We start from the raw sequence: 26,070 nt of genomic DNA, 5'->3' as shown, positions 1-26,070 counted from the left end.
AGGTTTATTTTAACTGGTATTAATTGCTTTGTATATCTATGAAACACATTGAAATGAATGAGAACCATTAAAGATTTATTTCATACAAGTTTAATTTTTTTAAAAATTCAATAAATACATATACTGTAAACCAATAACAGTGATGGGACCTTTTCTCCTGGCTAAATAGTCAATACTTCCACAACATATTACAAACACTAAAGAGGAATAAGGGATTTTTGAGTTAATAACAAAATGGACAAAAAATGAGGTTTAAACAAAATCTTTTCATTTTGCTTCAGTTCCAGTCTGGGCCCATCATGCCTGATGCCTTGATACATCTAGAACAACCACTACGGCTCGATGAGTAGAATTCTTCAAGTGCTCCTTCTTCTGTCTTCACTGAGTGAAGGAAAGTCCCAGATTGGCTGCGGCCTTCAGGGATGGGCAATGGATTTCTTCCTCCAGAAAGGAGATATTCTAATTGGAGGATCCTTCGTTGTTCACTCTGCCTTTGACTTCCAACCACCAACTTTCCAGGAGCTGCCAAAACCAGTCTTGTGCACCAGGTAAGGGTTGGGTCATTCTTTATTCTTATTCTTCCAATGTTCTAAGAGGACTGATATCTGGTCCTACGAAGGCACATAGGTCAAAGTGAAATTAGATGTGACCATATTGCTCTAGATCGTGTTGGCCATTTATTGATCTTTCTTGACGAGGTCTTCTTCATGTTTCTTGTAGTCTCTGTATACTGCAGATTAATGAGTGATTATTATAAAATAAACTATGAAGCTTCCATTATCTTCTTCTTCTCATAGGTTTCACATCCGTTATTACCGAGATGTTCTTGGCCTCATGTTTGCAATAAATGAAGTTAATCGGTCTCCGAACCTCCTGCCTAATGTCACATTGGGCTTCAGTCTCATAAACACTTGTATGTCTGAACTAAGAGCAGTTGGGGGAGTCATGTCCTTGTTATCTGTGGCTGATAACCCGATTCCAGATTATAATTGCTACCTCCAGTCTGTTACAGCTGGGATCGTGGGGGATCTTTTTTCTGCTTTATCTCTTCCGATAGCTCGCATCCTTGGTGTCCTCCATTACCCCCAGGTAATACATCTTTATGGTCATCTCACCTGTCATGACACATCATTTTACTTTTCCCTCTTGTTATTTATAGTTAATATATGTATATACTGTATATATATCATTAAAATACAGATTGGAGAATAGATTGGCAATACCATATTTGGCCAGAGTCAGAAAACCATGACCACTGGACAGAAGCCTGGCATCTCCTTACCTCATGGCATTCCTGACTCTTCTTTTGATGAGCCAGGCTGGAGCAACATCATCATTGAGGACACACAATGTCATGTGAGACCAGCTAATTTAAAGAAGATCCAGAAATGCCGGGAGATAAGGAGTAGAGATGAGCGGTGTTCGACTAGAACTGTTCGCCAATCTCAAATTCGAGCTGTTTTGGGCGGTGTTCGAGTTGTTCGACGAACCCGAACGATTTGCAAAAAATTCGGCTGTTCGAGGTTATGTTCGATAACTGTTCATGCACCAAAAGCGTGTCCTGCATGTCTGGCGCTATTTAGAGCACCAATCATGCAGGGATTGTCTGCCACTCACTGTAATGCCACAGCCATGGTGGTTGTGGCATTACAGTGATTGCCCAAATCGATGGGAACAGTGCCAACAGTGAAACATGAATAGCCGGCAATTCAGCAGCGGCATACACCTGTACCCGACAATTTAGAACCGAAAGAATAGAGCTTCACACATAGATTAGATAGATATAAACATGTCAGTCACATATATATGAAGTACAGTGACAGTGTTGCTTACTGCACTTGTCATTTAGTGTAAAGGATTTATCAAAAAAAATAATAGTGTTTTCATGCACTGTCTCTTTAAAAAAGCCGGCCGGCAATTCAGCAGCGGTACCCGACAATTTATAACAGACAGAATAGAGCTTCACACATAGATTAGATAGATAGAAACATGTCAGTCACATATATATGAAGTACAGTGATAGTGTTGGTTACTGTACTTGTCATTTAGTATTAAAATAAAGGATTTATTATTAAAAAAATTGGCGTGGGGTTCCCCTTAATTTTAGGCTCTAGCGGAGGTTAAGCAGACGGCTGGGGCAGATGTTTGAAGCCTGGGAAGGGGGTAATACCCACGGAGCTTCCCAGGCTACTAATATCAGCCCCCAGCTGAATACATAGCCTTTACTAGCTATTAAAATGGGGGACCCCCCAAAAAAAATGACGTGGGGTCCCCCCTAATTTAATAGCTAGCAAAGGCTAGGCAGACAGCTGGGGGCTGATATTAATAGCCCAGGAAGGGAGCCATGAATATTGGCCCCCTCCCAGGCTAGAAACACCAGCCGTCAGCCGCCCCAGAAATGGCGCATTCATAGGATGCGCCAATTCTGGCACTTAGCCTCGCTCTTCCACGCTGCCCTGGTGCGGTGGCAGTGGGGTAATAGGGTTGGGGTTGATGTCAGCTTATAATGCCAGCTGACATCAAGCCCAGGTTAGTAATGGAGAGGCGTCTATAAGACACCCCCATTACTAACCCCATAGTCAAAGTTAAAAAAACACAAACACCCAGAATAAAGTCCTTTAATTGAAATAAAGACACAATCCTTTATTGTTCTAAATTAAACCATACTTACCGTCACGCCCATTCCAGCTGAAGCCAACGATCTCCTGCAATAAAAGAAAAATAATAAAGCAACCTCATCCTTACCTTTCCATGGTTCCCACGACAGCTTCAGCTCTGCTACATCGAGATGACAGGCTGGACCGCAGCAGAACGCTGCCATCCAGCCTGTCATCCCGCAGACACTGAGAAGCGCAGGCATGCTTGCGCTCCTCACTGTCTCGCTGTGACGGCATCCAGATGAGCCGAGGTCATGTCCAATGAACTCGTCTCACCTCATGCACGTCACTGACAGCGTGGGAAAATTCTCACGCTGAAGCGGTGAGTGCAGGAGAATTCTCCCACGCTGTCAGTGACGTGCATAAGGTGAGCTCATGTCCAATGAACTCAGCTCACCTCCTGCACGTCACTGACAGTGTGGGAGAATTCTCCTGCACTCACCGCTTCAGCGTGAGAATTTTCCCACGCTGTCAGTGACGTGCATGAGGTGAGCCGAGTTCATTGGACATGAACTCGGCTCATCTGGATGTCGTCACAGAGAGACGCTGAGCAGCGCAAGCAAGCCTGCGCTTCTCAGTGTCTGCGGGATGACAGGCTGGATGGCAGCGTTCTGCTGCGGTCCAGCCTGTCATCTCGATGTAGCAGAGCTGAAGCTGTCGTGGGAACCATGGAAAGGTAAGGATGAGGTTGCTTTATTATTTTTCTTTTATTGCAGGAGATCGTTGGCTTCAGCTGGAATGGGTGTGATGGTAAGTATGGTTTAATTTAGAACAATAAAGAATTGTGTGTTTATTTCAATTAAAGGACTTTTTTCTGGGTGTTGTGTTTTTTTTAAATACTTTACTAGAAATTCATGGTGGTCATGTCTAATATTGGCGTGACCCCATGAATTTCGGGCTTAGGGCCAGCTGATAATGCCAAGCTGGCCCTAACCCCTTTATTACCCAGTGAGCCACCGCATCAGGGCCCTGGATGAGTTGGGTACAGCGCCAGAAGATGGCGCTTCTATGAACGCGCCATTTTCCGTGGTGGCTGCAGACTGCAATTTGCAGCGGGGGTGGCCCAGAAAGCTTGGGCCTCCCTGCGCTGCGGATTCCAGCCCCCAGCTGCCTAGTTGTACCTGGCTGGACACAAAAATAGGGCGAAGCCCCACGTCAATTTTTTTTTAATTATTTCATGAATTTCCTGAAATAATTTAAAAAAATTGAAGTGGGGCTTCGCACTATATTTGTGTCCAGCCAGGTACAGCAGGCAGGAACGGGCTGCCCCCAACCACCAGCTGCCTATTTGTACCTGGCTGGACACAACAATATAGGGAAGGCCTTTTTTTCTTAATTATTTAATGAATTTCATGAAATAATTAAAAAAAAAGTACGTGGGGCTTCGCCCTATTTTTGTGTCCAGCCAGGTACAACTAGGCAGCTGGGGGCTGGAATCTGCAGCGCAGGGAGGCCCAAGCTTTCTGGGCCCCCCCCCGCTACAAATTGCAGTCCGCAGCCACCCCGGAAAATGGCGCGTTCATAGAAGCGCCATCTTCTGGCGCTGTACCCAACTCATCCAGGGCCCTGATGCAGTGGCTCACTGGGTAATAAAGGGGTTAGGGCCAGCTTGGTATTATCAGCTGGCCCCAAGCCCAAAATTCATGGGGTCACGCCAGTATTAGACATGACCGCCATGAATTTCTAGTAAAGTATTTAAAAAAAACACAACACCCAGAATAAAGTCCTTTAATTGAAATAAAGACACAATTCTTTATTGTTCTAAATTAAACCATACTTACCATCACACCCATTCCAGCTGAAGCCAACGATCTCCTGCAATAAAAGAAAAATAATAAACCAACCTCATCCTTACCTTTCCATGGTTCCCACGACAGCTTCAGCTCTGCTACATCGAGATGACTGGCTGGACCGCAGCAGAACGCTGCCATCCAGTCTGTCATCCCGCAGACACTGAGAAGCGCAGGCATGCTTGCGCTCCTCACTGTCTCGCTGTGACGGCATCCAGATGAGCCGAGGTCATGTCCAATGAACTCGGCTCACCTCATGCACGTCACTGACAGCGTGGGAAAATTCTCACGCTGAAGTGCTGAGTGCAGGAGAATTCTCCCACGCTGTCAGTGACGTGCATGAGGTGAGCCGAGTTCATTGGACATGAACTCAGCTCATCTGGATGTCGTCACAGAGAGACGCTGAGCAGCGCAAGCATGCCTGCTCTTCTCAGTGTCTGCGGGATGACAGACTGGATGGCAGCGTTCTGCTGCGGTCCAGCCTGTCATCTCGATGTAGCAGAGCTGAAGCTGTCGTGGGAACCATGGAAAGGTAAGGATGAGGTTGCTTTATTATTTTTCTTTTATTGCAGGAGATCATTGGCTTCAGCTGGAATGGGCGTGATGGTAAGTATGGTTTAATTTAGAACAATAAAGGATTGTGTCTTTATTTCAATTAAAGGACTTTATTCTGGGTGTTTGTGTTTTTTTTAACTTTGACTATGGGGTTAGTAATGGGGGTGTCTTATAGACGCCTCTCCATTACTAACCTGGGCTTGATGTCAGCTGGCATTATAAGCTGACATCAACCCCAACCCTATTACCCCACTGCCACCGCACCAGGGCAGCGTGGAAGAGCGAGGCTAAGTGCCAGAATTGGCGCATCCTATGAATGCGCCATTTCTGGGGCGGCTGACGGCTGGTGTTTCTAGCCTGGGAGGGGGCCAATATTCATGGCTCCCTTCCTGGGCTATTAATATCAGCCCCCAGCTGTCTGCCTAGCCTTTGCTAGCTATTAAATTAGGGGGGACCCCACGTCATTTTTTTTGGGGGGTCCCCCATTTTAATAGCTAGTAAAGGCTATGTATTCAGCTGGGGGCTGATATTAGTAGCCTGGGAAGCTCCGTGGGTATTACCCCCTTCCCAGGCTTCAAACATCTGCCCCAGCCGTCTGCTTAACCTCCGCTAGAGCCTAAAATTAAGGGGAACCCCACGCCAATTTTTTTAATAATAAATCCTTTATTTTAATACTAAATGACAAGTACAGTAACCAACACTATCACTGTACTTCATATATATGTGACTGACATGTTTCTATCTATCTAATCTATGTGTGATGCTCTATCTTTCTGTTCTAAATTGTCGGGTACCGCTGCTGAATTGCCGGCCGGCTTTTTTAAAGAGACAGTGCATGAAAACACTATTATTTTTTTTAATAAATCCTTTACACTAAATGACAAGTACAGTAAGCAACACTATCACTGTACTTATTATATATGTGACTGACATGTTTCTATCTATCTAATCTATGTGTGAAGCTCTATTCTTTCTGTTCTAAATTGTCGGGTACAGATGCTGAATTGCCGGCCGGCTTTTTTAAAGAGACAGTGCATGAAAACACTAATATTTTTTTTAATAAATCCTTTACACTAAATGACAAGTGCAGTAACCAACACTGTCACTGTGCTTCTTATATGTGTGACTGACATGTTTCTATCTATCTAATCTATGTGTGATGCTCTATTCCTTCTTGTCTAAATTGTCGGGTACCGGTGTATGCCGTTGCTGAATTTGCCGGCCGGCTTTTTTAAAGAGAGTGTCTTCTGAGCAGTTTGTCAGCTTTTGGACACCTTTGTAGGTGTTTTCTATGTGTTTCTATGTGTTTTTGTTTGCCTGCCATTGGTTTTAACGGTGTTCGACGGTGTTCTAAGGTGTTCGACGAACACTTCGACGAACAGTTCCTCGAACATCCCGGTGTTCGACGAACCGAACCGAACCCGAACACTACGGGGGTGGCTCAACACTAATAAGGAGATTCGCAGTTCAGGCCTACTGTCCAATGGTCACACATTGTTGATCTAGCCAATGGACTGGAGTCCTGGAAATCGATTCTCACGTCTCTAATAGTTATGAACTCCTGATAAGGAAAATTGGGAAACTAATCATTAATTGGTTGTAATTGTTTGCTAAATGAATCGATTGTTATATGATATTCTTATTAGCTCATACTGTATATGTATAGTGTATTGTACATTTCCCTGGCTTACATGGGCAAAGATGTTTTGGTAAGACTGATGTAGGGTTTGTTGTTCTTGTCTGGTCAGTTGGTCTTTTCAAAGTAGCACTGGGTTCCTCAAGAATATTCCTTACTTGGTTATCAAAGCAGGATAAAATAATCCTTGAGTTTATTATAATGAAATTATGGATATGTTATGCTTAATGCTTTAAGGACTCAGCAATTTTTAGTTTTTGTCCTTCCTTTCCCATTCTTCCAAAACACATATTTTTTTTTAATTTTTCCATCGACATAGCAATATGAGTGCAGGCGGCGTTGTAATTATGACTGACACTATTAATTTTACCATACAAAGTATTGAAAAACTGGAAAAAAATTCCATGTGCCATGAAATGGTGAAAAATGTATTTCCGCCATTTTTTTTTGGTTTTATTTTTCTTGGCATTTATTGAGCTGTATAAATGACTTGAAAACGTGATGCTCCAAGTCACTACAATAACACGGACAACTATCGTACCAGGTTTTTTTTTATATTTAGTGGTTAAAAAAAAAATTGTGAGCAAAGAGTGCTGGAGACCTACTGAGCGCAGCACTCGGCTATCCATGGCTGTCACATTGAGAATGAATAGAGCAGAGAAGTGTATCCTCAGCCACCCGAATCTACTCAGGCAAGGGCCTTTCAGAACAATACTCTCAAGATTAGTGGGAGTCCCAATGGTCAGAGCCCCAGCAATTGAGAAGATATTCCGTATGCTATGGAAATGGGATAACTTCAAATCTAGAGATGGGAGAAGCATCCCTCAGGGGCTGTGGTCCATTGATCAGGTTAGTAATCTGTGACCACTGGATGGAGACCTGAAAATCTCATCTTACCTCCCAGCATTCTCAACTCCTCTTTTCATTAGTTGGGCTGATGGAAAAGTCATCATTGCGACCTGATGCACAGAAAGAAAGGAGATTTATGGACCACTCAACCAGAGGTCACAGATTAATGATCTGGCCAATAGAAGAGATTCTTCCATTTCTAGTATAAACGTTTTAACTTTTTTACATAACTTGACTTCTAAATAAACGTTATATTTGCTTCACCATGGCAGAATGAGAAATGTTGGATTTCTTCCATAATGCTCCACTGATATCATTTCATTGGAAATTCCATGAATTGTAAAATAAACTATGTGTCTTTTTCAGATCAGCCATGGGGCCACCCTGTCCAGCCTTAGTAATAAGATTAACTTTCCATCATTCTTTCGCACAATACCTAGCAACGCATTTCAGAACATTGCTCTTTCTCAGCTGGTTGGTCAGTTTGGTTGGACATGGGTGGGAATGCTTGTGGTGGACAATGATGTGGGGCTACAAGGAGCACAAGTCATCCAAGCCGGTATGGTGAGAATTGGAGTTTGTGTAGCCTTCCTGGAGAAAATTCACCTGAGCTATTCAGCCAGACAAATTTCTAGTGTGGTCCAAGTCATTAGGAAAAGCACGGTCAATGTGACTGTTCTGCACAGTCCTGAGGTCCACACGAAAGCTCTGCTAGATGCTCTGTTTGCTGAGGGTGTGACTGGGAAGATATTCATAACTTCAGCTTCTTTTGCAATCACTCCAGGCCTTTATTCTAAAAACACCTGGAAGGTCTTGAATGGCACCATTGGGTTGATTCCAAAAACAGGAATTATGCCTGGCTTTGAGAACTTTCTTCTCAACCTGAGTCCATCTGAACATTCTTCGTACCCATTTATCAGAGTTTTCTGGGAGAAAGCATTCAACTGCAAGTGGACTGATGGGGACGGGGAACAGCAAACCTCAGATGTCCTTAATATAAATGACACAGCGCACTGCACAGGGGAAGAGCAGCTTGGAGAAAAAACGTCCTTCTTATTCGAGACCAATAACCTGAGTTACACTTACCATGCATACTTAGCGGTTTATGCCTACGCTCATGCATTGCATTCGCTTCTTGGCTGCCATGATGGATTTTGTGATGAATTTAGTAATGTTAAACCTTGGAAGGTATGTGAAGTTTAAGTTAATATATTCAGTGAGATTAGGTGACGTCAGACATTGTCTTAGCTAAGAAGAAATTATCATCTTACTGTGTAGCCATTGTGTCCTCAGTGCATAACAATGAGTTGGAGGAAGTCAGCCAACTTATACCCATTTATGTCACTAGTGGTACAGATATGTTACTCAACTCTACAAATCAGAAGACATGGGGTCACTTGGTTTTTGAACAACCTTAGAAACAATTTTTTTGGACCTGGATGCTTCCATAGTCAATAGTGATAACCCCGTTCCATGAAATCCTTCTAGACTGACTGGTTTCCAGCCATTTGACTTGTTAGTGAAGAGCCAGCTGTAGTGTATGATTGGCCACTGTAATTTATAAGTATTGTATATGATGTGTCATGTCTAAGTCCCCATAACTTTCACTGTCTCCTGAATGTCTAATGATCCCAATCTATATGACATATCATATGTAGTAGTTGAAGGGGGACAAGGGAGGTGTGCATGAGTAATGAAGAATCCTCTCCATGGTTGGACCCAGGAAGGAGAAGATTCATGTTCCACTCCATCTTCAATGATAGACTGTATATAATGAATGAATTATCTCCCTGTTGTGACACAAGTTGGGACCCAGGAAAATTGGACTTGTCCACATTCTGACAAACGACCCTGGGAGCAGAGAAGGATGTTTTTACAGAGGACTGCTACATGTAGAACTTCCCTGTTTGTTCACCTTTGGTTTTTATAACTGTTTCTGCAGCTTTTATGTATTTCTGTTATTTTCCCACTTTTTATACATGTTAGGCACTGGAACTTTTGTGTATTAAAGCCTAAAACGTTAATAGTCTTTACAGAGGCACTTAGGTCCTTTATGTATGAAGATAAAGCTGAATGGTAGTTTGGGCGGACAGTGAGACCATTGTGTGCATGGTATTGGGACTTATCGCCCTTTTGGTAAGTGGTGGTAGAATTGAGTGTCTTGGGTGTGTGGACTGGTTGTAGCTACGTTCTGTGTTCAATCTTTAGCTTGAGTGAGGGAAAGTTTGAGATTGAGCTGTAGAGTGACATGGATCCCATATAGTTGTATAGTCACCCACCCTATGTCATAAAGAGACTGTGTGAGGACCAAATGTTGACCATGGAGCTATCAGAGTATGGACTATGTGTACATATTGGTCACTGTGACAACTGAAGGTCATGAGGTTGATTCTGTGATATTTACTGACCATGTACCACTTCTACAGGTGCTTCATCACCTCAAGAAATCAAGTTTCCGCACCTGGGCAGGGGAGGAGTTAACATTTAATGCTGATGGTGACCTCACAGCTTCCTATGACATCATAAACGTTCAGGTTCTCCAGAACACATTTAATTTTGTGAAAGTGGGAAAAGTCGACCCAGAGTCAAAGGATGGAGACAAAATCACATTGAATATCAGCTCCATTCTGTGGAATGAGCAGTTTTCACACGTGAGTACAGAGGAGACTGGGACTTACAGATAATAATATGCTCTACAGAAGAAGCTACATTGTGCAGGTATCACCATGGGAAGAAGGATTAGAGTCTCCTGGGATCGATGGTCACAAGGCAGCAGGTAAATGTGAAACGCAGTCCACAGCCGCCACCTCCGGAGAGCGGCATCTCAATGACTCACACTAATCATCCTGGAATACATCTCCTTGTTAATTCCACCTGACTGACTGCCGAATACTGTCCTGATGGAGAGTTGGCCTCCCCTTCGCACCCTGCTCCCGAAATCAGGAAATTCTAGGATCTATCAACAAATCCAATCAGTAAAATACTGCAAACATCATTACTGACTGACAGAAACATGAACATTTCATCGATACTTGTTGCATGCATACACTAGGAATGTACATATGTATTTATGTGTAATATCTATGTGTAGATCTGTTCTTACAAAATTACCTAAATATAATATTATATAGAATACTAGCTGTACTACCCGGCTTCGCTGTTAGCAAAATAGAATGTGTTAACAAAAATTTACTCTCCACACAAAAACCACAAAACAAATAGATAGAAATTGTAACGGGACTGGGAGGTGGAACCTCTGAGCTACTATACAAAGGGGCAGTCCTTGTAAGGAAGCAGGTGGCTCCCAGGGAAGGCGGGCAGGTAGTCACGGCAAGTGACAGGGACAGTCTCTGGGTAGAAGGGCAGGATGTCACGGCTAGTGACGGGAACAGTCACTTGACAGGCGGGTGGTCACGGCAAGTGACAGCAGGGTAGGAGTCTCTAGACAGGCAGGTGGTCACGGCAAGTGACAGCAGGGTAAGAGACTCTAGACAGGCAGGTGGTCACTGTTATGTTCTGCTACCAAAGCTAAGGAAAGAGAGGAGATCTGTCCCTACTATAAGACTCAGCTGAATCCCTACGATGTAACAGGGAACCTGATCCTGCGATCAGACCTGCTAAAGTCCTAATCTAGTCTGTACGGAGACCTATAGATTTGGGGAGGGAATCCCTACAAGTACTAAGGACTGGGAGGAATATGGGACACCTCCTAACAGAAATAGTAGCAGACAGACGAACAAACAAAATAGATAGAACCTAGAGGTCCGTAGACCAAGCAAACTAACAGAGTTAGATACAGAGCACAGGCTAGCTAGAAAGTAGATATACAATGAAGTCCAGCAAAGCCAGAAGGGCGGAGCAGGATTAAATAGGCCAACAAGGTCATGTGACCAGCAAAGGAAAAAAAACCTAACAGCAAGGTTCTAACAGTACCCCCCCTTCTAAGAGGATCCTCCGGATCCCCTAGGACCAGGCTTATCAGGAAATCTCCTGTGAAACGCTCTGATAAGTCTGGACGCGGAAACATCATCTGACCTCACCCAAGAGTTATCCTCGGGTCCGAAACCTTTCCAGGCCACAAGATACTGCAAACTACCTCTATACCGTCTAGAGTCAAGGATGCGAGAAATTTCATATTCCCCGTCCTCCACCACCGGAGGAACAGAGGCAGAGGCGTCACCATCCGACACAACAGCTTTTTTTAACAGAGAGACATGAAAGACCGGATTAATTCTCCAGGAGGTAGGAACCTCCAACCTAACAGCAGATTGGTTGACAACCTGAAGCACCTTAAAGGGCCCTACAAACTTGGGACCCAATTTCTTAGAAGGAATCCTCAACCGCAGATTCCTAGAGGACAACCAAACCATGTCACCAACAGCGAACAAAACCTCCTGTCGTTTCCTATCAAAGTAGTCTTTAGATTTTCTGTTGGCCTCCTGAAGATTAGCACGCACATCCGTCCAAACTCTTTCCAAATCACCGGAAAAATTCTCCTCCTCAGGCACGGCAGATCCCAACTTGGAGAACGACCCAAACGACGGATGTCTCCCAGAACAACAAAAAAAAGGCGAACAACCAGCAGAAGAAGATGTATGATTGTTCAGAGCAAATTCGGCAAGTGGCAGAAACTCAGACCACCCCTCTTGATTGTCTGCCACAAAACAACGCAAGAACTGCTCAACATCCTGGTTTTTCCTTTCTGTCTGGCCATTAGATTCAGGATGATATCCGGACGAAAACGACAAATGAATTCCCAACCTGTCACAAAAAGCACGCCAAAAACGAGCCACGAACTGAGGACCCCTATCAGAAACAATGTCAGTAGGAACGCCATGAAGTCTGACAATTTCCTTGACAAAGGCCTTAGCGAGAGTTTTAGCGCAGGGCAGTTTGACGAAGGGAACCAAGTGACACATCTTGCTAAAACGGTCCACGACCACCCAGATGACAGTAAAACCCTCAGAGGGGGGAAGGTCAGTTATAAAGTCCATAGCCAAATGTGTCCAAGGAGCACTGGGGACCTCCAAAGGACAAAGCAACCCCGCAGCAGGAGTATGTGAGGACTTAGATCTAGCACATATAGTACATTGGCGCACCCACTTAATGACTTCCTTCTGCCATCCAGGCCACCAAAAACTGCGACCCACCAGTCTCTTGGTCTCAGAGATTCCGGGATGACCTGCCAACCGAGATTCGTGACACTCAACAAACAAATCTCTCCTAAAGGTCCCAGGCACAAACAACCTCCCATGAGGAGTGTTAGATGGGGCATTCTCCTGAGCTTTAAGAATCTCATCTTCCAAAACGGAGTCTAAAGCAGCTATCACAACACCTTCTTGTAAAATGTTTTCCTCTTTCTCAGCACCGACTATGGGAGAAAAACTGCGAGACAAGGCATCCGCCTTAACATTCTTAGTACCAGGGATGTAAGTAACGGAGAAATTAAACCGCGAGAAAAACAGTGCCCACCTAGCCTGACGGGCATTCAGGCGCTTGGCAGCGTCAAGATATATCAGATTTTTATGATCCGTAAGAACCTGAACGGGAAATTCCGCACCTTCCAAGAAGTGGCGCCAGTGTTCAAATGCGAGTTTAATAGCCAATAATTCCCGATTACCAATATCGTAATTCAATTCAGTCTCCGAAAATTTTTTTGAAAAAAATGCACAGGGATGTAATCCATCCCCGTTATCCTGAGACAATACTGCGCCAACCCCCACAGAGGAAGCATCAACCTCAACCAAAAACGGCCTAGTAACATCAGGCTGCATAAGGATGGGAGCAGAGGTGAACCTCTCCTTGAGATACACAAAAGCTTCAATGGCCTCAGAAGACCACTGAACCGCATCAGCACCTTTCCTGGTGAGATCAGTCAGAGGTTTGACAATACTAGAAAAATTTTTTATGAATTTTCTATAGTAATTGGCGAAACCCAAAAACCTCTGTATTGATTTCAAACCAATAGGCCTAGGCCATTCCTGCACAGCCTGAACCTTAACCGGATCCATCTCAAAACCTTTGCTGGAGATAATGTAGCCCAAAAAACTAATTCTCTGTACAGCGAACTCACATTTCTCCAGCTTAGCAAAAAGCGAATTGTCCATTAATAACTGTAATACCTCACGCACGCTCCGCCAATGAGACTCCAGATCTGGCGAATAAATCAAAATGTCATCCAAATACACAACCACATTTTTACCGATCAAAGGTCTAAGGATGTCATTAATCAGATTCTGAAAAAATGCAGGAGCATTAGTAAGACCAAAAGGCATAACCAGATTCTCAAAATGACCCACAGGAGTGTTAAAAGCAGTCTTCCATTCATCACCCTCCTTCATGCGCAACAGATTGTATGCCCCCTTAAGGTCAATTTTAGAGAACCACTTGGCCCCCAATAACTGGTTAAACAGATCAGGAATCAATGGCAGTGGGTAAGGATTGCGTACCGTAATTTTGTTAATCTCACGAAAATCCAGACAAGGACGTAAACCGCCGTCCTTTTTTTTTACAAAAAAAAATCCAACCGCCACAGGAGACTTAGAGGGCCTAATGTGACCGGCGGCCAAACTTGTCTGTATGTATTCCTCCAAAGCCTTCCTCTCAGGAATAGTAAGGTTAAATAAACGACTTTTAGGAAGAGTCGCTCCAGGGACAAATTCAATAGAACAATCATAGTCTCTATGGGGAGGCAAAACCTGCGATTCCTTCTCAGAAAAAACTCTCCAAAAATCCTGAATAGGAACAGGCAATTCTCCCCTATCCAAAGCTGCAATACGCCCGTTACAACACTTGTCATAACATTTATGGCTCCAGGATTTAATTTCACTGGTAGACCAATCCAGTACAGGATTGTGAAATTTTAACCAGGGCAAACCCAATATTACTGGAGAAGGCAAGTTATTCAACACTACCAAATCCAATTTCTCATGGTGAACACCATTAATAGTGAGAGGAAATTCACTGACCTTGAGAGTAATATTCTTCAAAGGGGAGCCATCCACAGAAACCACAGCAATGGGGGATGATAAAGGTTCAGGTTTTAAATTGAGTTTTTCCACGAATCCCCCATCAATTACATTCAGTGTAGACCCGCAATCAACAAACACCCGAAATTCCATTAATTTTTCCTGAGCAATCGTGGAAGCAGCTAAAAATATACCCTTGGAATTTAAACAGGCAATACGGGCGTGACTGACCATTTTTTTTTCTTTCTTCATACGAAGCTCACAGCCTTTAATCAAATGACCAGATTTACCGCAATAGAAACACAAGCCTTCTGAAAAACGACGGTGTTTTTCTTGAGAGTGAGGTGCCACCGATCCAATCTCCATCGGTTCACCACTGTTAGTACACACATTCTCATAACCAGAAACTGACATAGCAGAGGATTTGCTCTCATTAACCCTAGCACGCAGTCTCCTATCCACCCGTATAGCTAATTGCATAGCCTGTTGCAAATCCTCAGGTGTAGGATAAGCAATTAGCAGGTCTTTAACCCTTTCACTGAGCCCAGCAAGAAATAGACTTTTCAGAGCAGAATCGTTCCACCCTGTTTGAGTGGACCAACGACGAAAATGTGTACAATATTTTTCCATATTACCTGATCCTTGTTTTAAACGTCTCAACTCAGTCTCAGCTGATGCCACACGGTCAGGATCATCATATAATAGTCCTAAAGCAGAAAAAAACTATCCACTGATCTGAAGCATGTATCACTAGGTTGCAAAGAAAAGGCCCACTCCTGAGGCTCTTTGCGCAAAAGTGACATTATGAACCCTACGCGCTGGGATTCATCCCCAGAGGACTTGGGTCTCAAACGAAAATATAATAAGCAAGCATTTTTAAATGAAAAAAATTCTCGATGTTCACCAAAAAATAAATCCGGCAAACATACCTTAGGCTCCAAGAAATATGCTCCAGGACAGTTACTCACGTGCTGACGGAGCTCGGCCACTTCCAGAGAGAGTCCCTGCAGGTGTTTAGCCAAATCCTGAACCGACACCATGATGGAACAAAAAAAAAAATCTTTCCTTAGAGAATTTACAGGCTGGACTTACTGTTATGTTCTGCTACCAAAGCTAAGGAAAGAGAGGAGATCTGTCCCTACTATAAGACTCAGCTGAATCCCTACGATGTAACAGGGAACCTGATCCTGCGATCAGACCTGCTAAAGTCCTAATCTAGTCTGTACGGAGACCTATAGATTTGGGGAGGGAATCCCTACAAGTACTAAGGACTGGGAGGAATATGGGACACCTCCTAACAGAAATAGTAGCAGACAGACGAACAAACAAAATAGATAGAACCTAGAGGTCCGTAGACCAAGCAAACTAACAGAGTTAGATACAGAGCACAGGCTAGCTAGAAAGTAGATATACAATGAAGTCCAGCAAAGCCAGAAGGGCGGAGCAGGATTAAATAGGCCAACAAGGTCATGTGACCAGCAAAGGAAAAAAAACCTAACAGCAAGGTTCTAACAGTCACGGCAAGTGACGGCAGAGCCTCCAGGTAGGCTAGCTGGCGGGTAGCAGGTGAGCGCTCCCAGGTGAGTGGGTAAGAGTCTCTCGGCAGGCTGGCAGGTGGTCTCAGGCAGGTATCAGGCAGGTATCAGGCAGGTATCAGGCAGGTATCAGGCAGGTGCTTCCTGCTCCGCAGGCGGACTGGTCCATAGACAGACTGGTGGATGCTGGTAGACAGACTGTCGGACCGCAGGGAATGCAAGCAGGTAGACAGAGCTGGAAAACAGACTGGCAACGGGACCTGAGGGCTGAAGCAGAGGGAAGCGGCGAGCGCTGCCAGCAGCGCGGGAAGAGGATGCCGAGGACGGAGCAGGGAGGTGAGAGGAACGGCGTCTTTGCCTAGCACGAGGCAGGGACGCCGACGCTACAGTGCCCCCCCCCTTTAGGCCCCCCCTTTTTTAGGCCGGAGAGAAATTTATCAAGGATGAGCGGGGCATGGATGTTCTCCCGGGGCTCCCACGTTCTCTCCTCAGGACCAAATCCCTTCCAATCCACTAGAAAAAAAGGTCTTTCCTCTTACCCTTTTGGTGGCCAGAATGCTCTCTGCCTCAAACTCGTCTTCAGCGGAAACCGGAGCAGGAGGCGTACCTGTAGACTTGGAAAAAGAGTTAAGTACCACAGGTTTGAGGAGAGATACAGGGAAGGAGTTAGGGATCCGCAAGTTGGCTGGGAGTTTCAATTTATAGGCCACCGGGTTGATTTGTTTGATAACTTCCAGAGGGCCGATGAACCGAGGCCCTAACTTTTTCAGAAGGAATCTTGAGCCGGACATACTTGGACGAGAGCCAGACTTTATCTCCAAGACGGAATTGGGGCGGATCCAGACGTCTTTTGTCAGCCTGTTTCTTCATCCGCTCAGAGGACTGAAGAAGTGCGGATCTGGTACTCTCCCAAATGGAGAAGAATTCGCTAACAAGAGATTCCGCGGCCGGATTATCCACCGAGGCGGAGACGGGAAACGGGATCCGAGGATGTTGACCGTAGACAATAAAAAACGGGGATTTGGAGGAAGACTCGCTCTCGTGATTGTTATAGGAAAATTCGGCCCATGGTAAAAGATCCACCCAGTCGGAATGGTGGGCATTAACAAAGTTCCGGAGGTAACTGGTTAAACTTTGGTTGATCCGCTCTACTTGACCATTGGACTGTGGGTGATAAGCAGAGGAGAAGTCCAAGGTGACCCCCAGCAGTTTACACATGGCTCTCCAGAAGCGAGAGTTGAACTGAACTCCTCGGTCGGTTACGATGTGGAGAGGGAGACCATGAAGACGGAAAATATGATGGATAAAGTCTTTAGCCAATTCAGATGCAGACGGAAGGCCCGGCAGGGGAATGAAGTGAGCCATCTTAGAGAAGCGGTCAGCGACCACCCAGATGACCGTACAGCCAGCAGAGACAGGGAGATCCATTATAAAGTCCATGGCTATATGCTGCCACGGGGCAGCAGGTATGGGAAGAGGCAGAAGGCGGCTGGCTGGCAGATGTCTAGGAACCTTGTTGTGGGCACAGGACGCACAGGCTGAGACAAAGTCTATTACGTCCTTGTGCAGGGTAGGCCACCAGTAATGCCGGGTAATAAGCAGGAGGGTCTTTTTCTGGCCAGCATGGTCAGCTAGCTTAGACGAATGTCCCCAGTGTAGGACTTTCTCACGATCAGGTACTGTTACGAACGTCTTACCGGGTGGAAGACGATTAAGATCCACGGGAGCCACCAGCATTACCTTGGCGGGGTCGATGATGTGCTTTGGCTCCTCCTCTAGATCGGAGAACAAAAAGGATCGGGACAAGGCATCAGCTTTGATATTTTTGTCTGCCGGGTGAAAATGAAGAATGAAATCAAAGCAGGCGAAAAACAAGGACCACCGGGCTGGCGCGGGTTAAGTCTTTGGGCACTCTGGAGATAAGCCAAGTTTTTGTGATCCATGTAGATTATTACCGGGTGAAGAGCCCCTCGAGCAGGTAACGTCACTCCTCCAGTGCCAACTTAATGGCTAACAATTCTCGGTCTCCTATAGAATAATTGTGCTCAGATGAGGAGAAGAGTTTGGAGAAGAAGCCGCAGGTTACCATTCTTCCGGAAGACGACTTTTGGGTGAGCACCGCTCCGGCTCCGGAGGAGGAAGCGTCTACTTCTAAGAAGAATTGTTTGTGCCTGTCCGGACGGTGCAGCACAGGAGCGGAGGAGAAAGCTTGTTTCAAAGACAGGAAGGCCTCCTCTGCCTTGGGCGGCCATTCTTTGGGATTAGCGCCCTTACGGGTGAGCGCAGAGATAGGGGCAGTCCGGGAAGAGAAGTGCGGAATGAAGAGGCGGTAGTAGTTGGCGAAGCCCAGGAACCGCTGGATAGCCTTTAACCACTCCGGTCGGGGCCACTTCTGGATGGCAGAAAGTTTCTCAGGATCCATTCGTAGGCCGGTCTGAGAGATGATGTAGCCCAGAAATGGTCTGCTCAAAGAGGCACTTCTCAAATTTTACGTAGAGGTGGTTTTGCCTGAGCCTGAGCAGGACCTGACGAACGCCCCTCCAGTGTGTGGGGAGATCCGCAGGAGTAGAGAAGGTCACGGAAGATATCATTGACCAACTCTTGAAACATGACAGGAGCATTACAGAGACCGAAAGGCATTACGAGGTATTCATAGTGGCCGTCCCGGGTGTTGAATGCCGTCTTCCATTCATCCCCCTGACGGATACGAACCAGGTTATAGGCCCCACGGAGATCCAGCTTGGTGAAGATTCTAGCACCCCTCAGATGGTAATGGAGAGTGAAGCAGAATCGAGCGAAGAACAAAGACCATCTGGCCTGACGCGGGTTTAGTCTTTGGGCAGTCAGCAAATAAGCAAGGTTTTTATGGTCAGTGTAGATGATCACCGGGTGCAGAGCCCCCTTAAGCAAGTAGTGACACTCCTCCAGCGCTAATTTCATGGCCAGCAGTTCTCGATCCCCTATGGAGTAATTGCGCTCGGATGGAGAGAAGAGTTTGGAAAAGAAGCCGCAGGTTACCATTTGCCCGGATGAGGATTTCTGGGTAAGCACTGCTCCGTCTCTGGAGGAAGAGGCATCAACCTCCAGGAAGAACTGTTTATTGCAATCTGGATGGTGTAGCACAATAGCGGAGGAGAACGCTTGTTTAAGAGAGATAAAGGCATTCTCTGCCTCGGAAGACCACTCCCTGGCATTTGCTCCCTTACGGGTAAGAGCAGAGATGGGAGCTTTCCGGGAGGAGAAATGAATGAAGAGGCGGTAATAGTTAGAGAATCCCAGAAACCGCTGAATAGCCTTCAAGCCCTCCGGTCGGGGCCACTTTAAGATGGCAGACACCTTCTCGGGATCTATCCGCAGTCCGGTCTCAGAGATGATATACCCCAGGAACGGCAGGGAGGTCTGCTCAAAGAGGCATTTCTCGAACTTAGCATACAGGCGATTCTTCCGGAGCCTCAGCAGGAGCTGACGAACATCCCTCCGGTGAGAGGGCAGATCAGGAGAGAACACCAAGATATCGTCCAGGTACACCACCACACAGGAATACAGGAGTTCTCGAAAGATATAGTTTACTAACTCCTGGAAGACGGCTGGAGCATTACAGAGACCGAAGGGCATCACACGGTACTCGTAGTGACCATCCCGAGTGTTGAATGCCGTCTTCCACACATCTCCCTGGCGAATCAGGACCAGATTGTACGCCCCACGCAGGTCGAGCTTAGTGAAAATCTTTGCGCCTTTTAGGCGGTCAAACAGCTCCGAGATGAGAGGCAGGGGATACTTATTCTTGATGGTAATCTGGTTTAGGCCCCTATAGTCGATACAAGGGCAAAGAGAGCCGTCTTTCTTTTTGACAAAGAAGAATCCAGCTCCAGCTGGAGAGGTGGATTTCTAGATAAATCCCCTAGCAAGATTTTCTTAAATGTATTCAGACATGGCACGGGTCTCTGCCAGTGACAAGGAGTAGATTCGCCCCACGAGGAGGTGAAGCACCAGGTATTAGGTCGATGGGGCAATCATACGGCCTATGAGGGGGTAGTGTCTCTGCCTCCTTTTTATCAAAGACATCCACATAGGACCAGTAGGGTGCTGGCAGACCAGGTAGGTTAGCCGGAGTAGAAGGGGGTCAAGGAGGACGAACCGGAACCAGATTGGTCTTATGGCATTCCTGACCCCAGCGGAGCACCTCACCCGAGCTCCAATTCAGGACAGGCTCATGTCTCTGTAACAAAGGAAGGCCAAGCAAGAGGGAGTGAGAGAGACCGGACAGAACGTAAAAGGAGATTTTCTCCAAATGCAGCATTCCCTGAGAGTTACCGGCTCAGTGACCAACAAGGTGGTTTCAGAGAGAAGCTTTCCATCCACAGAGGAAACTGCTAAAGGATCCGCCGGACATATGGTAGGAATCTGAAAACGCTCCACAATGGCCTGTTGAATGAGATTCCCAGCGGCTCTGATAACCAGATGGGCAGTCTCGGCGGTCCTAGACACTGGAGTTTCCTGGTCTCACCGGGCAAGAGTGGAACTGATGCTCTATATTGCCACAATAGAAGCAACTCCCCTCGGCACGACGGGTCTCCTGGCGAGACTTGACCATCTTAACTAGGTCAATTTGCATAGGCTCTGAAGAAGACACCCGGGGGAGTGCAGGTTGCGAGACTGGACTTTGGAGGATGGGAGAGAGGCACAGAGGTTTCGTCTCACGGGCCATCTCCTTACCGCATTCCAGAAAACGAATGTCAATCCGGGTAGCTAATGACACCAGGTCGTCCAGGGAGGGAGGCATGTCACGACCGGCTAGCTCATCTTTGATCCATCCGGAAAGGCCCTCCCAAAAGGTGGACACTAGGGCCTCATTGTTCCAGGCAAGTTCAGATGCAAGGGTTCGGAAATGCACGGCATACGGGCCCACAAAGAGACTCCCTTGGCGGAGTCGGAGAAGTGAGGAGGCAGTAGAAGATTTTCGTCTGGGCTCATTGAACACCTTCTGAAAAGCTGTGAGGAAAGCCTGGAGATCAGACACCAGAGCATCCCCTCTCTCCCACATAGGGTTAAGCTACGCCAATGCCTCTCCAGTGAGGTGAGACATGATGAATGCCACCTTGGCCCGGTCCGAGGTGAACTGGTGTGCCAGGAGTTCAAAGTGCAGTGTGCACTGATTTATGAAGCCCCAACATAGGACAGGGTCACCACCAAAATGTGGAGGCACAGAAAGCCGGGGTCCAAAGCCGGGTGGAGGCAGAGACGCTGGCGCTACACCATAGTTCTACCTTCCAATTATCCTCTCGACTTTACTTCTTCTAGGTGCCCAGTTCTGTCTGCAGCGTCCAGTGTCTTCCCGGGCAGAGGAAGGTCCCACGACAAGGACAACCTGTCTGCTGCTATGACTGCCTGCCCTGTTCTGTGAGTGAGGTGGCCAACGACACTGGTAAGATCCATCACTTAATTATGCAATATATATTCTAGCATTGTTATATATCCTTCCATATGCAAACAAAATCCGTGTGAGAAATGCAACACACTCCTCCATAACTGAGAGATATCCATGTAGAGAGGCACAATATTTCCATGTTCTTGCTCTTTCTCTGTAGAGAGCAGGTTACTGTTTGGATGAATGAGATAATATAAGACTCCTACACAAATTAGATTTTGGCTGGTTAAGCTGGTTGATAATGTTGGGATCGGCCTCCATTTCATTGGTATGGGGGCCGTCCCAACGCCCCCCAATAGGTGATGTGGATATAAGGATTGAGCAATTTGAACTCTAAAGCCCGACCCTTTTCTTCTCTGGTAGATGAGAGACCATGAGTGGTATCGTCAGAAAATATCTACACTAAATGAGTCAGGAGGGATGACCACCAGGTGGACCAGCGTTCACCAACAGCTATACTGTGTATGTGGCCATCTCTAGACTCAACTGGAGAGACAACCAGCATTTTATTATTTACAGTCAATGTTCAATGGAAAAAAGGATGAAAAGTAGAACATAGCGCCAATGCCAGAGACTCCTCCAAGACAGATGGAAACCTGTATGTAGACAGGAGAGTTGGGGATCTTGTGTCCCTCGTCGATGCAGAGAAGAGTACCGGTCTCTCTTCTTTTGGACCAGTCTCTGATTTTGTTGATATAATCTAGCTTGACTATTGTTTTTTCATGGAATATTGCCTGTAAATAAATTTCCATTCACTGCTGGATCTCTTCAATGAAAGCGGGTAAGCTGTCTCCCTCAACTATGTTCTTCCGCATCGCTCTTCCAAGTCCTGACCACAGCATCAACAGCCATTAGCCATATAAAGCTTATGAAGACATTTGAGGTTGAAAAATTAATGCATTAAAGGGAAGCTGTCAGAAAGATTGTGCTATGTAATCTGAGAGCAGCATGATGTACGGGCTGAGTGTCTGATTCCAGTACTGTGTCACTTACTGGGCTCTGTGTTGCTGTTTAGATTATGATTACAGGACTAGGTGTTTTGTGCCCCCTAAGTCCAACCTCACTCCCACCACTGATTATCAGCTTTCTGTCAATGTTCACCAGTGGGGTTACGCAGGGCTCAACATTCAGAGCACTGCTAGATCTGCAGCAGAGAAAATAGTGATTGTATCAAAATGACAGCGAGTAGCCCAGTACATGACACATCCCTGGAATCAGGCTCTCAGCCCCTACATCAAACTGCTTTGTTTCTTAGCAGATTCCATTTAATATTCTTAACCAAATCTGGAAACCTAATTTTGCCTACATCTGAAATGATGTCTTCTTATATTTCAGATGCCAGTGAGTGTGTTAAGTGTCCTCCAGACCAGTGGTCAAGTGAGGAGAAAGACAGATGCATCCAAAAAGTGATAGAATTTCTTACGTATGAGGAACCATTGGGAATTATGTTGGTCATCATGGTTGTCATCTTCTCATCTCTTACTATCTGCATCTTAATATTGTTTGCTAAACACCAAGAAACACCAATCATCAAAGCCACCAACAGGGAGCTCAGCTACATCTTGATGGTGTCTCTTATTCTCTGCTTTCTCTGCTGTTTGCTCTTCATTGGTCAACCATCGAATGTCACCTGCCTACTAAGGCAAACTTTCTTTAGCGTGGTCTTCTCCATCAGCATCTCCACAGTCCTGGCAAAGACCATCATGGTGATCTTGGCATTTAAAGCCACCAGACTTAATAGTCCTCTGAGGAAATGGTTAGGACCAGTAATCCCACGTCACGTTGTAGGACTTTGTTCCGGTTTGCAGATTGTAATTTGCTCTGTTTGGCTTTACAAGTCTCCTCCTTTCCCTTCACTGAACACTGAGATAGAAAACCACAAGATAATATTTGAGTGTAATGAAGGACATAAGTTGTTCTTCTACATGACTTTGGGGTTTATGGGCTTCTTGGCAATGATAAGTTTCTTTGCAGCTTTTCTGGCAAGGAACCTTCCAGGAACCTACAATGAGGCCAAACTAATCACTTTCAGCATGTTGGTCTTCTGCTGTGTCTGGATCTCGTTCATCCCGGCTTATCTGAGCACCAGCGGTAAATATACTGTAGCCGTGCAGGTGTTTGCCATCTTGGCTTCCAGCGCTGGACTTCTGAGCTGCATCTTCCTCCCGAAATGTTACATCATACTTCTGAGGCCGGAGAGGAATAGTCGAGAGCTTTTAGTAAGCAGTAAAAGAAATTAGATGTTTGGGTGAAGATCTGCTGGACTGGAATTCGGCTACAACTAGCTGTCAAAAAGCTCGGAGAACACAAAAACTGTTCCCATCAAAGAAACATTCACAGATGCCAACAATCCAAAGTTCAAAAGGCAAAACACTTTAATTCTTACTCTACTTTGTGATGTGAGCTACAAAAAGTAATGTTACTGGTGTACGATGCCCCATAGATGCACCGATCTCAACCACATGAGAGACATCTTGGGAAGACATTGTCTATGTAGAATTGAGAGTCCATAAAACTCAGTCACCAGGTAGGAGGCACTCCATGGGGAGCACTGGGCCGGTCTGAGGACTGGGGTGATTGATCATGTAAATAAATCTCTTAGTTGCACCATAACTGGCCCTTGAAATACAGATATACTAAACTTATAATATTTCTCCTTGCTACACACTTTCCTCTTAATCTAAGGCCATGGTCCCACTATCAGTATTTGGTCAGTATTTTTTCGCAGGAGTGGGAAACAAAACCAGGAGTGGGTGATAAATGCAGAATTGGTGACTTGTTTCTATTAGACCTTTTCTCTGATTGTTCCTCACCTGGTTTTGGCTTCCACTCCTGAGAAAAAATTCTGACTGAATACTGACCAAATACTGATAGTGGGTCCGTGGTCTAATCCTAAATCTCTGCACTTCATTTCATGCTTACCGACATAAAGCCTGTGCATCATGGAGAGGCAGTCTCTTGTACAGCAGTGTATTTAGCTACTTATGACTAACAAACAAAGTAGCACTCTGCAACGCTATGTGTGCGAACATGAAATATATGAAATATGAATAGCATTACTGCTGCAGAAAATAGAAATAAATGAGAAATTGGCCAATTCATGTGTACCTGGTAGCCACGATAAGGCGTTTCTCAAAATACCAGGAACCTACCAATGTGAACTCCTCTCTAAGAGACATCCATCTGCTTGTGTGTGGGATAATAAGATCCTGCTGCATGCACACATCTATTTCTTGTTTTGGATGTGCCGGTCAGTTTTTCCTGTTTCTATGTATAGGCTCTGACTGAGTGTCCGTCTCTAGGCCACAGGCAGTTTTAATTACAGCAGGATCTTATTATCCCACACACAAGCAGACATAGTCTCTTAGAGAGGAGTTCACATTAGTAGGGTCCTGGTATTTTGAGAAACGCCTTATCGTGGCTACCAGGTACATATGAATTGGCCAATTTATGCGCTAAGATTTCTCATTTATTTCTATTTTCTACAGCAGTAATGCTATTCATATTTCATACTTCACATTTACATACTTAGCGTTGCAGAGTGCTACTTTGTTTGCTAGTGATATATGGAGATAGTTGCTCTTAGTAAGCACCTGTACACACCTATTTCTTGTTTTGCAAATACCGTCAGTTTTTTCTGTTTCTATGTATAGGCTCTGACTGAGCGTCCGCCTCTAGGCCACAGGTGGTTTTAATTGCAACAGGATCTTATTATCCCACACACAAGCAGACATAGTCTCTTAGAGAGGAGTTAACATTTGTTGGGTCCTGGTATTTTGAGAGACGCTTTATCGTGGCTACCAGGTACACATGAATTGGCCAATTTATGCGCTAAGGTTTCTCATTTATTTCTATTTTCTACAGCAGTAATGCTATTCATATTTCATACTTCATATTTACATTCTTAGTGTTGCAGAGTGCTACTTTGTTTGTTAGCTATTTATGGAGATAGTTGCTCCTAGTAAGCACCTGTACACACCTATTTCTTCCTTTGGAAGTGCTGGCCAGTTTTTTCTGTTTTTAGCTACTTATGGTAACAAACATGGACTAACACCCCCTGAGGAATACATGATGGTCAATCTATCAATAGACAAACAAAGGGATAAACCTACATAGTGTGCTATGTAAAAGGGACAAAAGAGAATGCAGAAATTCTCTGCTGCTTATTGAGTCCTTGTGTCTTGCTCTGCTTCCCGACATAACATCAGGGATCCGCTCTGTAGGATCATTCCCTTAATGTGCGATTCTATAGGGTCCAATGGACGGCTCAGCGCAGATCATTGATGCATTTCTTATGGATGAATATACACATGTCTGCAGCTTCCAGTTACGTCTCAGGAATGAAGTATCCTACAGCTACAATCAAAATTACCTTCCCCCCATATTGTAGAATCTGTTTATTAGTAACATATACAAACTTTCTGCCGTTTGCAAAAAAACAATGAAACAACAATGTAAATATATGAAAACAACTAATATACGAAGAGATTTCACCAAATTCACCATAAAATGCCACTTTTACTGACTCCTAGTCAGGATTATCCACCTCTCATGACCGTCATCTTTAGTACTTAGTAGACCCGTCTGGCTGTTGTAACCTGCTACACACATGATGTACAGCGAACCACCAGCTGCCCGAGGAGGCTTAGACC

The 26,070-nt window shown here is 45.2% G+C and overlaps 1 protein-coding gene across 1 annotated transcript; it reads left to right on the top strand.

Moving 5' to 3' along the window:
• The first annotated feature begins 429 nt into the window (after positions 1-429).
• On the top strand, positions 430-23,658 carry LOC141257864 (extracellular calcium-sensing receptor-like). Its single transcript, XM_073672873.1, has 6 exons — positions 430-548; positions 798-1,089; positions 7,854-8,675; positions 9,914-10,138; positions 21,292-21,415; positions 22,754-23,658. Exons 1-6 carry the CDS (start codon positions 430-432, stop codon positions 23,656-23,658), a joined length of 2,487 nt encoding a protein of 828 aa, XP_073528974.1.
• The last annotated feature ends 2,412 nt before the right edge of the window (positions 23,659-26,070 follow it).

This window comes from Phyllobates terribilis, unplaced genomic scaffold (assembly GCF_046119375.1).
Source record: "Phyllobates terribilis strain yellow unplaced genomic scaffold, ASM4611937v1 Scaffold_3__8_contigs__length_932513732, whole genome shotgun sequence".
In the NCBI taxonomy this organism is placed as follows: domain Eukaryota; kingdom Metazoa; phylum Chordata; class Amphibia; order Anura; family Dendrobatidae; genus Phyllobates; species Phyllobates terribilis.
Note: the sequence above shows the minus strand (reverse complement) of the source record. Positions and strands in the feature narration are given on the sequence as shown.